General features: G+C 44.9%; 1 protein-coding gene across 1 annotated transcript in view; it reads left to right on the top strand.

The window, feature by feature from the left end:
* Positions 1 to 15,751, top strand: part of LOC112837630 (nuclear body protein SP140-like protein) — a 56,130-nt gene that overhangs the window by 10,013 nt on the left and 30,366 nt on the right. Inside the window, exons 4-11 of the mRNA XM_025890069.2 lie at positions 1,362 to 1,445; positions 3,111 to 3,194; positions 6,599 to 6,682; positions 7,442 to 7,525; positions 10,820 to 10,903; positions 12,922 to 13,002; positions 14,122 to 14,205; positions 14,598 to 14,681. Of these exons, the coding sequence (XP_025745854.1) occupies positions 1,362 to 1,445; positions 3,111 to 3,194; positions 6,599 to 6,682; positions 7,442 to 7,525; positions 10,820 to 10,903; positions 12,922 to 13,002; positions 14,122 to 14,205; positions 14,598 to 14,681 (669 nt within the window). The remainder of the gene's footprint in view (positions 1 to 1,361; positions 1,446 to 3,110; positions 3,195 to 6,598; positions 6,683 to 7,441; positions 7,526 to 10,819; positions 10,904 to 12,921; positions 13,003 to 14,121; positions 14,206 to 14,597; positions 14,682 to 15,751) is intronic.

Genomic DNA, 15,751 nt, shown 5'->3' with positions numbered 1-15,751 from the left:
GCAGTTATCATTACTGCCCACATCTCCGAGGCTCTAGTCCTCCCCATGGACTGTGGGGATCCCCTTCCTTGGACCCTGGCACCCACACCAAATGTGTTAGTTTCTGGGGCTCCCCATGCTGAGGCTCACCGCACCCCCCGACACCCACTGAGAGGTTGTTGCTGGTGCTTCCTAGACCCTGCTGTCCAAGGGAGCCGGGGTCAGTGGTCCAAAGCCAAGAAGCTGGTAGGAGGGCTGTGCGACCTGCGGAGAGACACCTGCACTTGGGCCACCCCCTGTGTTCTCAAGACCTCTGACTCACCCAGCATTTATCCCGATGCCCTCCTCCAGAGTTTGCCTGGACAAGAAGTCAGTGTGTCCTGGGGATGGCAGAAGCATCTCTTGTGCCAAGAGAGCCTTTCTACCTTCACGCCTGCCCTACTGCCCTCACCCTTTAGTAGGTGCTGCCTCCAGGAGGTGTGCTCCCATCATCGGTCTTTCTTGCTCAGCGTCGTTCTCTATTTCTTGGATTTTTTTCCCTCATGTTTTGTGAGTCTTGCTTTTCCATCTGTCTTCGGTTGTGTTGCCTTGCAACGCAGCTGTGAAGCGGGGTGCCCTGGGCTGCTTTCCTGCACTTCTTGTTACCACATCCTGGGTCCCTGGTGACAGCTATGATATTCACTTTCAGTTGGGTCTTTCGGACGAGATTCACTTCTTGTTTGTGCCTTACAGCGTGTCTTTGTGTTGTTGTTTCCTGTATCTCTCCCCACCCGTCCCACCCCAGGGGAATGCAAGTTCCTCTTCACTGTTAGGCTTTTTGTAACCAGATCATCTTCCTTCCCTAATCTAAGGTCCCCTTCCTCCCTCCCTCCTTCCTTCTTTCTTTCCTCTTTTTCTCTCTCTCTCTCTCTTTCTTTTTCTCTTTCTTCTCTCTCTCTCGTTTCTTTGCTTCTCTGTTTATTTCCTTTAAAACCTCCATCCTTAAAAGATGTTGGGGCTCTCTTTTTTATATAAGTCTATTTCTCTATAAACTTACTTTTCTCCTGATGAAATCCCTCTGCTTCTTCTCTATTCCTAGTTGCATGTAGAATTTACAAAATACATTCCATATATATTACTTATTTTAAATTAGCTTTCATTGTTCTAAAGAGTTCATTGAACTATTTACAACTTTTCTACCGTCCATCCTTTCTTAAACCTTGTGAGATGTATGGCAGCATCAGTCTCTGGTCCCATGAGACATGCTGAAGCCCAGGGTTCCCTGAGGGCTGGAAGGCTCCCGCTCAACTGCCGGAGTCAGGGGTGAGCCAGGTATATAGTTGTGAGAATAAGCTCCTGGTCACTGCCAGAGGTCTCTAACTACCTTTCCTTCCTCTTCCCAGTGATTTATGACAACTTCCATTATGAAGCCATTAATGAAGAAGAGACAAAGGAGATGCTCCACTTACAAATACCCCGTGAGCTAGGTACCTGTGACTCCACAGAGACTTGTTCTCTCATCTGCTGAGAGGAAAGGCGAGGAGAGATCAGGGGGGCCGAGCTCCTGGGTGGAGAGTGCCCCCTGGGGAGGGGTGCAGAAGGAGACAGTGGGGATGCGACGGGGAGCCAGGCCGGTGGTGGGTTGTATGGGATTCTAACTAACCAACCCGTTGTGGAATCCAAAAATGCTGCCAGGCAGATAGGACCACTCAGAAGATAGAACAGGAACCCACAAGAGCAGATCTTACTGTGACCATGAGGCACAATTAAGGGGAAGGGCTGACAGTGGTAACTGTGAGTTAGGAATTCAGTGGATCTGGGAAGGGATGAGGTTTGGCACCAGGTGGCAGACCCAAAGAGAAAGCCAAGAAGGAACTGCTGCAAATGCTTCCCATAGTAAGAGAAAAGAGAGGGAGATAGAGTAGTAATTGTGTGCAGAAGAGAACATGGAAGGAGTGGCGCTGGGTAGAAAGAAAGAGAGGGGCACCAGGGTGGCTCAGTCGGCTAAGCATCTGACTCTTGATCTCAGCTCAGGTCTTGATCTCAGGGTCGTGAGGTCAAGCCCCGCACTGGGCTCCGTGCTAGGCATGGAGCCTACTTAAAAAAAAGAAAGAGAGGAAAATGGAAAAGAGTGTAAGGGGGAGAAGAGAATAAAGGGCAGTAATCACAACAGCGACAACAGTAGCAACACCAACCTTTCGCAGACCGCTGGGTGTAAGGTCAGCCCTTCCCGTGAAGCAACTTTTCTATTGCTCATAAATGAACTATGTACCCTCGTAACCAATAGCCACTGTTTCCAGCTTTTCGATCATCCTTTTGCTCATATTATCACTAATAACTGATCATTAAATTATAATGCCTACAGCATTAATGCTGAAAATTATGATTTCTTGCTAAGTTATCCTAACCCAGATACCCTTTACAAGTCCTCCTCATTATAACCCTATTATGAGGGTTTGTTATTCCCACTTTCCAAGGGAAGAAACGGAGGCGTGAGGATAGTTAGTGATTTGTGCAAGGTCACATGACTGGTCTAGGACTCGAACCTTCTCCCACACACAAGTGAAGGGCAAACATGCTGAGACCTCACTGCCGGGCTTCACATCTGGCTCTACCTCGGCAATTTACTTACTTTCTGTGTTCCGGTGTGTAAATTGAAACTGTCAATCTCTACATCCATAAATCTATATATCTAAAATAAGGTTGTTGTGAGTGTTGTTCAAGAGTCCGACGTACACTGAGCAAAAGAAGCCAATCACAATTGAGTACATGCTGTGTGACCCTATTTATGTGAGCGTCAGGACAGACGAGTACAGTTCCAGAAAGGAAGGGCTTAATTAATGGTGATAAACATCAGAAGAGTGATCGCTTACAGTGGGCAGAAACAGACTTGAAATCAGCACATGGGAACTGTCTGCCATGGTGGAAATGTTCCAAGTGTTGAAAATGGCTAGTAAGCACCACTGCTTCATTAGGAAAACAGCTGTTTTACCTTTCAGTTAGCTGCATCACAATGAAAAAGAGGTGAGCAAGGCTTTGGTGAGCCCCAGCTGGGGTCCTTGGAGCTTGGACAGCAAAGTTCAGCTTCAGCACACAGAGGTCTCTTCTCTGGTCACTGTCTGAGTCCTGCCATTTTCTTGTCCCCTTTTCAGAGTCCTGTGAACCCTCACGTCTCCAAATGAATAGTGTCAGAACACTGGAAGAGACACCCAGCTTACTGCCTTATGAGGGACCAGGTAACTATCATACAACTTACAATTCTGTATTAAATCTTTGTTTTCTTGTCTCTGCGGGAGCAAAACTCGCATTTTGTCTCTGATCCCAGGCTTCTGCTAGTCCTTCCTTCTATCTGCCCTTACCTGCCCACAGATGTGACAGAGCCTATGAGAAAAGGAGTCTGAGCTCCTCAGTAGAGAGAGTGCTCATTGTTGGAGAATATAGAAACGGGAAGAGGAAAAGAGAGCTAGGGGTAATATAGGACAAATCACACAAATGGATCCAGTTTTCCAAAAGGAACATAAACTCCTACCCTCAAGGGTGGGGAAGGGGGACAATTTTCACTTAACTTCAGAGACCAGTTGAAAGGAATTTGGAGGTAGCATGCCATGTGTGTCCACGTGGGAGACTGTCCCCCCGTAGCTGGCCAGCGGGAGGTCCCTCGTACTGTAGTCAAAGCCCTGAGTGCTGGAGACAGCGAGAGAGGGGAATCAGGAGGACACCAGCGCTCAGAGAGACAGAAGGTCAAGGTAAAGTGGGAGAAACAGTGATGGACAGGGAAGAAGTGGGAGACGTAGCAGAGAGGAGATAAACTGAAAAATGGCTCAAGGATCAGAGGTAAAAATTGAGAGAAAAATATACAGAAAGAGCAATGAGGAGTGGAAAATAAATACTAGGATGTGGGGAAAGCCGGGGAGGTGCAAAGGCAAACTACGGAGAGAAGCAGAACAGATGGAAACTAGGGGAAGGGCAAATGGGGGACCAGGGGCAGAGGAACAGGTCGGGATGCTGCAGGTTCGGGGCCAGAGCACTGGATAGAAGCACCTTTGGGCACAAGGGCTGACAACATTAGTGTGAGTTTCCATATGAAACTGTTCCTAGTTATCAAAGCGGCACTTACAAGATGTCAGATTGCAATAGGCCTCTCCCCCAATACTCCAGTGATTCCCAAGACCAAATCTCCACCCCAGATCATCTTCAGAGCTCATTTACCCATGGACCTGAAGGCAGGGGTTGGATAGATAACTACACTGGAGTTCTTCCAAGAGCCTTAACCTTGGCACACCCTGAACTGAGAGCATTGTTCATTCTTCACCGTTCAAGCTAGATCTAACCCCTCGGTGTTCTTTCCCTCAATGATAGATCACTGCTCATCCATGTTTTTTTCAAGTTGGAAACGTAGAAGTTGCCCATGACTCCTCTGGCCTTCAATTACATGCCTGTCTCTCCTCCAACGTGGTCATTTCTCCTTCAGAATATCTCCCACCTGTCCATCTGTCCTGCCCCCAGAGTCGAGTCTCTAATCCATGTCTCTGTCACTATCATGGTTCTCAGCGGCCGCCTTCTGCCTCCCTCCTCCCTCTAAACTTACTCCCATTAAGTGCATTATTTGCACTTCAGTTAAAGGGGATATTTGAAAATAAAAATTAGATTGTATTATTTTCCCACTTAGGAACAATAAGAAGTATTCCCTACTTCTTAATACACCAAGGATTAAATAAAAGTTTCTTTCAGTGGGGTCCAGGGTGGCCCCAACAATAAGCCACCTGCCTACTTCCTCAGCCTCATCACCTGCCCGCTAACACTATTAATTCACGAAAGAAGAGAATTTCTTCCCCAGTGATTTTAATTGTTAAATATCTCCTTCACATCTGAATCTTTTCATGTGCCTTATTTAGAACTGTCTTTCTGCTCCACTGCCCTCTACTTTCATTCCTCCATTCTGGTTAAATCCTATTTAACACAAACCACCTCGGGGAGGCCTTTCTTTAGAGAAAGCTAGACAGGAATAACTAGGAGACAAAGGATAGAGGAGGAAGGGCAGTGTCAGGGAAAACAAGGCGGAAAGTCGCAGGAACGGAGAACAAGAGAGGAAACGCACCAAGAGAAGGAGAAGCTCCAAGAGACAACAGCAGAAACTGAGGCGGGGAGAAATTAGATTTACAGAATCAAACAGAAAAGGAAAGACTAGAAAAAGGATGATGTGTAAGTAAGAAGAGGAAGATGTTCCCATGATGGGTGAGTGATTCTCAGCCTCTAGGGAAAGCTACTGAAGTGAACATAACCTCAGGTCAGGTTGTCTTGGGGAATGGGGCATTCCAGTTTCTCAGGCTTTCTTGGTTTTTCTTATTTTCTTGCTATGCTATCTCCTTGGTCATAAATTGAGCTCTCTGTGAGATTTCATTCCTTTCTGCAGAGGATAGCAAAGGCCTGTTGGGAGACCAGTGATGATGAAGAGCCTCAGGAAGCCTGTGCTCCTCACCGAGATGTGAGCCCAGCAAAGAAGGGGGGAGGTTGCCAGTGTTGAGCTGCATGATAGCATGGAATATCATGAAATTCAGGCAGCTGAATTTCAAGCTAGTGTTTCCTGGTGCATTCTACTCTGAGCACACTCCACAGTGAAAAGATTCAGTGTGTTCTGGAATCCCATGAATCACATAAATGTTCCCAGGTGCACATTTGGGGAGAGATATGCTGAAGAAGGGGGATGTCTTTCACACCTATTCATAGTAAAGACTTGGATTTATTCCCACCGACCCTTTAGCTTCTCCAGAGAATAAAAACTAAGCATTATCCTAATTATTGATAATGTTATTATTTTGTGTCTAATTTTGGAAGAAGCCCAAGAGAAACATGGTCATACTTCAGATCAACTGCTCTCCACTCTAAATTATAATTTTTGTCAAATGGTTTTTATTATGTCACTGTGATTTCTCAAAGAATTTTGGCAAAGAAGATGTCATTTCATCTCCACAAACTTAGGCATTTAGGGAGACAAACTGTTGCTTCTTCCTATTTTATAGATAAGGAAATAGAAGCACTGAAGTGTATAGGGGTCTTTTACCAGGTCAAAGTAGTTACGTAAATGGAGGGACCATGGTGATGGTCGTGTGGGGCTGGCCGAGGGTCAGGGTGGCCAGGATCACTGAGGCAGAGTTCACACCGGGGAACCCAAGGGGTGTTCAGGTACCCAGGCCAGTAGATCAGGGCCCAGTGCAAGAAGGCCCTCATCCAACAAATATATTTCAGTAGTGAGAACAGGGAAAGGCAGACAGAGCTGGTAGGATTGGGACTTACCATGTGGAATGCAAGAGATCAGAGGCAGGAAGTAGGAAAACTGACAGAGAGCGAGGAAGAGCCATGGAGGAGAAAAAGCCCAAGAGGGAAGCCCAGGGATTCCTGGAAATGTCCAGTCCTTCCCGGTATAGAAGCAACAGTGTGTGGTGACAGAACAATGAGATGGAGAAAGGAGGTGTGTGAAGGATAACAGAAGAAGAAGAGACAGAGGGAGGCTCTGGTAGGTCTTGGGCAAGGTCCTTTTTCCCAAGGAGAAGCTCACCTGAGCACTGAATTCAGCATGAGGTTCCTGAGGTCTGTTCCCTTATCGCTATGTCTGGTTGGTCATTTCTGCCTTTTCCTTCAGTTTCCTGTGAGCACAAAGCTCTCCAAAGTACGAATGGAGGCGATTTTGAAGAGACACCCGAACTGCCACCAGGCGACGGGGGAGGTAATTATGATTTAAATGACCAATTACTTCATTAAATTTGTTTGTCTGACTGTATGCAAGGGACAGTTTCTTCCCATCCCCCAAACACAAATACACACTTTGACTCAGCCTCTGGTTGCTTTCCTCAGGTGTGTGGGAGGCAGGGGGGGAAAGGAGGCTAAGCACCTTAATGGAAGGGCTCTAGGGTGAAGAACTGAAGGGCACAGAATAATAAGAATGTAGACTGGGGGCACCAATGGAATTGGCTAAGTGGACCCAATTTTATCTAAATGTATATGGACTATAACACCACCAGGTTGGGGTTTGGGAGGGGAGAGATAATCTTAAACTTACTTCCCACGAATTGCATAGGACTAATGAAATACTAAGTATAGCAGAGAGAAAGTGAGGTAAGAGAATAAATAGGGAGATAATGGAGCAAAGAGATGAAGAACTTCCTGGAGGAGCAAAAAGAGCCAAATGCAAACAGATGGCAGAAGTCAGGGAGAGTAAGTCATGGTCAAAGAGACCCACAGCTTCATGGTGCAGGTGCAGCAACGTGTGGAGACAGGGTTCGAGGGAGAAGAAGGAAGGAGAGGGAAGGAAACAAGGTGCTAAAGAAGGCAGAGCAAGTTCAGTGGGTATAAACATACTTTTCTTCCTGAGGAGCAGTTCCCCTGTACTCTGAACATCAAGCTCCAATGCTCTCTGAGCGTTGGCCACATCCAGGCAGAGTCCAGGCCAACTAACTGTCTATCATGTTTCTGTTTCTCTCTTCAGTGTCCTGTGAACAGGTAGTTCTACAAAGGGATGACAGAGAACAATCAGAAGAAATGCCCAGATTACTACCTTATGATAGAGAAGGTAATTAGGATTCAAATGACCTGTTATCTAATTAAAACTTTGTTTTCCTATGAATATAGAGGGACACCTTCTTCCATCCCTTCCCTATTCCCCTTCCATCTGTCCATCCATCCATCCATCTATCCATCCATCCATCCTTCCATCCATCCATCCATACCTCCATCCTCACATATTCACAAAGACAAACTATGCCCAGCTTCTGATTGCTTCCCTTGAGAGACACAAGCAGTGAAGGATGATCTCAGACTGGTTGGGTTTTCCCTGGGTATAGAACACAGACAAAGAGAAGAACGAAAAATATAGATGGAGTCATGAAATGAAGAGAGACCAAGGTGATTGACAATTCTACTTAAATAGACATGGAGTCTAAATATAACCATGCTATCAGGGAGGGGAGATAATTTCCAACCTATTTTCCCTGCGGTTGTGCCAGGAACATGGGCATAATGGGTATAATTGCAACACAGAGAACTCACGTGAAAGAGTTTTGAAATGGACCTGGCAAAGGGAAGGATCCTTGCTCATTTGCCAATGGCCACAGTCCAGAACATTGATGATATGGGGAAGGAATATGGATGTGGACGAAATACGCAGAAAGTCTGAAATTTAAATTTTCAGTTTTAATTCTTAGGTTGAAAAATGAGAAACAGAAAGTTAAGAACTAGAGAGGACAGATAGAAGCAGGGAAATGAGCACCATGGCAGAAAGGAGATAAACTCCATCATCTTAGACAGGTAGAGAACATGATGTTAAGTGAGAAATGCAGCGGGGGGGGGGGGGGGGGGGACAAGAAAGGAAAAAAAGGGGGGGGAGGGGCACAAAAGTTATAAACCGAGAAAAAAGAGATGAGTGAAAATTCAGCAGAGATGAACACTGTACAAGGGATAGAGAAGACAGTTTGGGACATTGGAGGAATTGAGAGAAGAGTTATTCGTCAGAAATAAGCCTGCCACTAGGGGTGGAGCATGTCAGCCATGGGTTTTCAAGTTATGATGTCCCCCAGTTATCAACATGGCACCTGTAACATTCTCAGAGGCGGTGTCTGCTCCCATCTATAACTTATGATCCCCAAACACCTGTCTGGCACAGACCTGTCTTTTAACCTCATTCATCTGAGGGCCTGAATACAGTTGTGCAGAGGGCCTAAACGGACAACTCCATTTGGATGTTTTTCAGGCACCTCAATATAAGATACCCACAATTGCACATACCATGCTTCTTGACACCAGATCTGCTCCTTTCCCGGTATTCCCTATCTCCGTACAGAACACCATTGTTCCATTCCGCAGGCAGAAATTTAGGGGTCATCAGTGACTCATCCCCCTCCCTCAACTCACATAGCCCATCAGTCATCCAGATTAGTCAGCTATGTATCGAACTTGTCTCTTGCCTGTCCATTCTTCTCCATACCCAACACAAACACTCTGGTCAGATGTCTCTTCTCCCTGGAACCAGAGCAACAGCCTCCAGTCTCATATCTTCCCCCCAGTCATGTTCCCATCACACCCAATCTCTCCAGGTCAGCTAGAGGACTCTGAAAATGCAGGTTGGTTTATCCTACTTTCTTATATTAAGTTGACAACTTCTTGTTGTCAGAAGGATTAAATCCACTTTCCTCCCCATGGCTCCAGCCTCATGTCTGTCCGCAATTACCTCAAAAATTTGTGTAAAATTTGTTCAGTAATTGTAATTATCTGATTACTCTTTCTCACCTGAGCTTTGGCACATGCTTGGCCCTGTTTTCTTGCCCACTTGCTCACTAATCTGGTGAAATCATGCAGATATTAGATACTATCTCACAGATGCCTTTTCTGACCCCTAGAAAACAAGACAGGAGTCGGGGAGAAGAAATCAGATCAGCAGGGAAGCATGAGGGGGAAAAAAGGAGGTGGGAACAGACGTGGGGAAAGAAACAAATCAAGACAAAGAGGAGTGCCAAGAGATCCCAAGAGCGAGATACAAAGGTAGAAACAGAAGAGGCAGACACACATGGCAAGGATTAAGATGAGGAAGAGAACAAAGTGCGGGAGACAAGGTGTGCAAAGTTTCTGACAGTTTCCATCAGATTATTGGGTTGTGGGAGACTTCCTTTTATCTTCAAAAAACCTTAAGATACAGGCATGTAAACTGTTGTAACCTCTCTTTTGTGGATGGGGAAACAAAGCCCAGAAAGGCATGCAGGTTATTTTTGCAGGGGCAGAGCAGAAAAGGCAGAGTGGGCAGCAGTGGGTGTGTCACGGAGGCAACAGTTGTGTGAAGCCACCTGGCAGTCAGGGCAGGGTCCTGTGGTCAGACAGAAAGAAGAAGTCCCAGGAGCCCCACATGCTCCCAAAGGAGTGCACCTAGGTCCAACATAAGATCTTCATTAAAGGAAAAACTAAGTTGTTAATTTTAGCCATTCTGACTGGTGTGAGGTGGTATCTCATTGTGGTTTTGATTTGTATTTCCCTGATGCCGAGTGATGTTGAGCATTTGTTCATGAGTCATTGGCCATTTGTATGTCTTCTTTGGAGAAATGTCTAACTATGTGATGGGCATTAAGGAGGGCACTTGAAGTAATGAGCCCTGGCTGTTGTATGCAACTGCGGAATCACTGAATCCTACCTCTGAAACTAATAATATAGTATATGTTAATTAAATTGAATTTAAATAAAAAATTTTTAAGAAGAGAAAAAAGAAAAACTGGGCATGGGTTTCCAAATGTTTCGACTATTTGACAACATTCTCAAGGGCCTGTGAACAGAAGAGTACTTTTAACAGCCCCTTTTGCTCTAATAGAATGTAATCATCAGTCTCCCACCTTAGTATAGGGGAATTGTTTCTAGTGCTTTTGCTGTTGGGCCTGTGACACCTCAAAAAATAGAAATTTTCTTGAGTTTAAAAAAATAAGGGAAAAACTGATGTTGGTGGGGAGAGAAAGGAAAATACTGACAGAGAGCGTGGTGAAGACATCCAGAGTAAGAAAGCTAGATAGGGTAACAGGAGAAAATGGATACATCATCACTGAAAAACAAAAACAAAACTAAGGCCTAAAAACAAGAGATGCGGTAGAAGCCCAGACGATGGAAGAGATACACAGCTAGGAAACAGACATGTGTGGAGGCAGAAATGCAGGTGGGACGGTGAGAAGTGGCCCGAGGAGGTGTAACAAGATGGCGGAAAGCAGAACAAGGCAGTGTGTTCCCAGGGGCAGCATGGAGCAGGCGGCTTGCTTTCCCATCCTGGTGGGCATGGACATGCTGAGGTCTGCTCCCATCACCCTCCCTGATCCATTATGTCCTTGTTTCTCTGCAGTGACCTGTGATCCCAGAGTTTCCCCAGTGACTAATGAAGGAGAACTAGAGGAGATGCCCAGCCTACCAGCAGAAGAGGGACAAGGTAATTCTGATTTAAATTCCCAACTCCCTCAATAAACCTTTGTTTTCTGATCAGCATGGAAAAAAATCTTGCCTTTCTCCCACCTTACCATTCTATTCTTCATATTCACATACATACAGGTGAGACTGTGTCCATTTTCTGTTTTGCTTTTTTTCAAAACGGTAAGAGAGACTAAGAATAATGGTGAGCAGAGCTCCTGAGTGGAGAGGGTATCCATGCCTGGAGAACGTAGGGAGACATATAGCAAAGGTAGGCTGGGGCACCAGAGCAGAAGGGCCTGGGTGGTTTTATTAAATGCCAGTAAAACCCCAAGTGCCAACAGGTTATGGCAATTGAGGCAACAAGATCATTTTCAGCCTACTTCCGGAAGTACCAGCAATACGGGAATAAGTTTTGTGAATGATTGATAGGGTTGCACTTTAGAAGGTCCCTCGGGAGATTGTTAGCATAGAGCTGATAAGGGAAGGCTGTCTGGCGCTGTGGTCCGAGCGAAAAGGGGAAAACTTCTGTCACTTTGGGAGGAAGCATCTGTGAGAACGAGGAAAATAGATAAAATAAGGGAAATTTTAAGGCATCCGGAGGAAAGACTCAGAGAAACAGAGATAGAAAAGGAGAAAGTGAGAAACAACCGGGAAAGGGTATAAGCTCACAAAGAAATGAGATATGGAGATGAAAATTAGAGAGATTATATAATAATTTGGCAAATAAATATCAAAATAATAATGTGGAAGGAAGCACAAAGGACACTATGTAGAGAAAGAGTTATATCAAAATAATTTAAAAATCAATAAGGAGTGGAAACTGGGGAAGGAGTAAGTTGGGATCTTGAAAAGCTGAAGTGCGAGTCTAGACAGGAACATCTTCCAGCAAAAAGTGTCTATCTCAGTAGTGAGTTTTTAGATTTAATCTCCCCAGGTAGAGAGTGGGGCCTGGACCATACTCAGAGACCGATAACTCTCTCCCTGGTAGTCTCAGTTCTCCCAGGTAACAGAATGAGTCTCAAGTGCCTGCCTGCTAGGGACACCTGTCTCCCAAGATCATCCGTCTGTGTACCTGAAGGCATTTATCACAGAATCCTCCCCATTTAGATGACTTTCAGGACCTGACACTTCCAAAGTTGAAACTCACAGCTTCTTCTGTGGAACTAGAAATTCCTTCTCCAGAGTTTGCTCCCTCGTTAAAGAGAACACGAATGTACCATTTCCTCTTGTTTCCAGTCTGTCCATTTCCTCCACTTTAGCATGATTGTTATTTGCAAGGTATCAATCGGATCATATTATTTTCCCACATAGACCTGTGATCTTTGTTGCCTTCGGATTAAATCAGTTGTCCTTCCTGTGGTCCTCTGTGTCTCCCATTCACCATGGGGTACCAGCCTATTGCTTCTGCCTCATCTCTCATGAGAGTGTAAATATTTTCAGTGATTGCACTGCTCTGATCTTTCTTTTATACGTGGGCCTTAGAACAAATTTTCCCTGTGTTTGGTGGTGTTGCTTTGACCTAGTCTGCTCCTTATCCCATCTCCTGATCAGGTTCTACAGTACTATTTTAGGGATACCTCTCCTAACATAGAAGAAAGGGAGCAAGAAAAAACTGAGTGAGATAGGGAAAGGCAATAAAGACACTAAAGAGTGTCAGAGGTGCAAGAGAGAAAGAGAAGAAAAGGAGACAGAAACACATCCAAACAAAGAGACGCACCTAGAGACACTGGCAGCAAGAGATAAGGGCAGAGACAGAAGTAATGAGCAGGGGCAATGAAAAAGGGGAAGAAGTAGAGAGAGAATTAGGTGTCCATGAGAGGAGGAAGATGGTGGATGGTCCTCAGGCTCTGGTGATGGCAACAGGGGTGAGTCAACCTGCAGGCCAGGTGAGCCCAGAGATTGACCAGATGGTTTGGGACAGGGGCAGTCCCACCTAGCAGATACCTGAGTGTCCCATGTCCTCACGATGAGTTTTCCCACCATGATCTCCCCTGATTGTGTACTGAGATGACTGGGGCGTTTCATTCCTTTCTGCAGAGCACAGCAATGCCCACGGGGAGACCAGTGATGAAGAAGAGCCTCAGGAAGCCTTGAGCTCCCCACCAACATGTGGGCAAGGTAAGGAAGGGATTGCCAGCCCTGGGCTGCAGGATATCAGGAAGCTGAATTCAGAGCTGAACAGCATGGCCCTTATTGTTAGAACAGATGTATTCCCGCTTCATGTTGTGGTAGATAAATACTGGCAAAGACAGTGTCTTTTTTCCTTCACATTCTTTATGTCTATTTATAGGAAGGACTCAGTATTGTGATTTTAACCTCTGCCTACTTCTTATTTTCTATAAAGAATAAAAGTTAAGTATGTATCTAGTGCTTAATATTATTATTATATTGTCATAACCTTGGGTAGGCTTCAAACAGAACATGGTTCTGTGATCTATTTGTCAGAAGGAAAGATTAAGGGCTTTCGAGCCCAAATTATAGTTTTTGTCACATTTTTGTCATCAGGTTATTGGATTATTTTGTGCTTTTTTTTTCTTTTCAAAGTACTTTGGTAAGTGAGATTTCCTCATAAATCTTTAGGACTTAGCTAGGGAAACTGCTGTTATTCCTCCTTAAAGAAAGACACGGAAGCATAGATGAAGGATACTTGTTTTTCCCTAAGATCAAGTAGGAGGAAGAGCAGAGACCCATGCCCTGAACATTTCATTGCAGATAGTGGCTGTGTGAGGCTAGCAGGGGTCAACGTGGTCACATGTAAGAAGAGTCCAAGGGGCGATCTGTGGCTCCCAGAGGGAACAGAACAGGGCCTAAAGAGAAACTTCCACTTCGCAGTAGAGGAAGGGGAAGAAATCAAGAGAGACAGTGACAGAAGGAATGCACTCTCTTTTAGGGATTGGAGGGACCTGGAAGAACAGAGCTAGGAGGAATAAGTGGGAAAGAAAAGATGAAGATCACCATTGAGGGAAAAAAAATAGAAAAGTAAAGAGACAAGAGAAGTCGGGGGAGTGGAGTCCACAAAATCAAGGATGCACAAATATTCTCCTAGTGCAGATGCGGAAATGTCTGGAGACAGATCTATGGGAAGGAAATGGAGAAGCAGAGAGTAGGAGAGTCAGGGGAAGGAGGGCTTGGTTGAATCTCAGGTGGGGTCCTTCGACTAGATGTCCCTTTTCCGGAAGGGCAGCTCACCTGTGCTCTGAACATCCTGGCTCAGCTCACTTCCTTATTTCCTTTCAGGGTCCTGTGATCCTGAAGCTCCCCAAATGATCAGTGAAGAAGAACCAGAGGAGGTGCTCAGGCAACTGCTATGTGATGCGGAAGGTAAGTATGATTTCAGTTCCCATTTCATTAACCAAATCTGTTTTTTCTGTCTACAAGGAGGAAAATTTCCCCTCCCTTCTCCCCTCCTCCGCTGCTCCCCTTCACTTATACATACGGAAGAAATGTGTGAAGCCAAGTGAAAAGGTTCAAAAAGAGAGAGAATTAGGTGTATGGGAAGGGAGGGGGATAGGTGGACCATTCTCAGCCTCTGGTGATAGTGACACGAGCCATGTTCACTCCCAGGTCAGGTGAACTCTAAGGCAGGAGGGTCTGAGGGCAGGGACATTCCCACCTGGAAGATACTTGAGCCACCTTGGTTGTCAGGGTGGGTTTCCTGCTATGATTTCTATTGGTCATATGCTGGATCCACTAAGGGATTTTATTCTGTTCAGCAGAAGGTAGCAGTGCCTGTTTAGAAATGTGTGATGAAGAAGAACCCCAGGAAGACTTGAGCTTGCCACCAGAAAGTGGATCAGGTAAGGGAGGGCAAATGGCAGGATTTCCTTTTTTTTTTTTTTTAATGGATGAATAGTATTCCATTTTGTGTGTTATATATATCTGTCTACCACATTTGCTTTATCCATTCATCTGTTGATGGACACTTAGATTGTTTCCATGTCTTGGCTATTGTAAACAATGTTGAAATGAGCATGGGGGCACAGATACCTCCTTGACATACTTATTTTGTTTCCATTGGATATATACCCAGAAGTGGAGTGGCTGGATGATATGATGGTTCTAATTTTTAGTTTTTTTGAGGAACCCTCATACTGTTCTTCATAGTGGCTATACCACATTGAAGCCTTGGTGCACATCCTACCAACAGTGCACCAAGGCTTCCTTTTTCCCACATCCTCACCAGCATTGGTTATCTCTCATGTTGATAGCCTCTTTTTCTTAACATCAACTCTGCCTAAAAATGGAGGTGATATCTCATGATATTTGCAGTCCCTGGGGTCAGGGAAGGAAATCTTGAGTGGACATTGAGAATTCTGCCTACTACAATGAGACTTAAGTATATTTCTAGAAAATAACAGTCCAGACAAGCCATTGACTTTCCCAAGTAAATAATATAAGCTATTCTTATCAAATGGGACATTAAACAAAGCTGAGCATAAATATATTAAAGAAAAGAATCTGGCTTTAGAAAAGAGTTATAGTAATTAGGTTAGGCACTACAGAGAAGTGAGATATACCTACTTTGTTGATCGCCTGCAGATCTTGAGTCATGCATAGTGTAGACATACTAATGTTGAGATCAATTATAAATTGATTATATGTAGGAGAATTTTCTAAGAATTCTAAAGTTATTCTTCCTTTAGTACATTTAATCTGGTAGTTTCTTTTTAAAAAAAAAAGATTTTATTTATTTATTGGAGAGAAAGAGAGAGCACAGGAGCAGAGGGCAAGGGCAGAGAGAGAGAGGGAGAAGCAGACTCACTGCTGAGCAGGGAGCATGACATGGCGCTTGATCCCGGGACCCAGAGATCATGACCTGAGCCAAAGGCAGATGCTTAACCGACTTAGCCACCCAGGGGCCCCTTAA

Source organism: Callorhinus ursinus, unplaced genomic scaffold, assembly GCF_003265705.2.
Source record: "Callorhinus ursinus isolate GAN/ISIS: 27379988/994484 unplaced genomic scaffold, GSC_fseal_2.0 scaffold2, whole genome shotgun sequence".
NCBI classification, from domain to species: domain Eukaryota; kingdom Metazoa; phylum Chordata; class Mammalia; order Carnivora; family Otariidae; genus Callorhinus; species Callorhinus ursinus.
The sequence above is the reverse complement of the archived record's forward strand: the minus strand, read 5'-3'. Positions and strand labels throughout refer to the sequence as shown.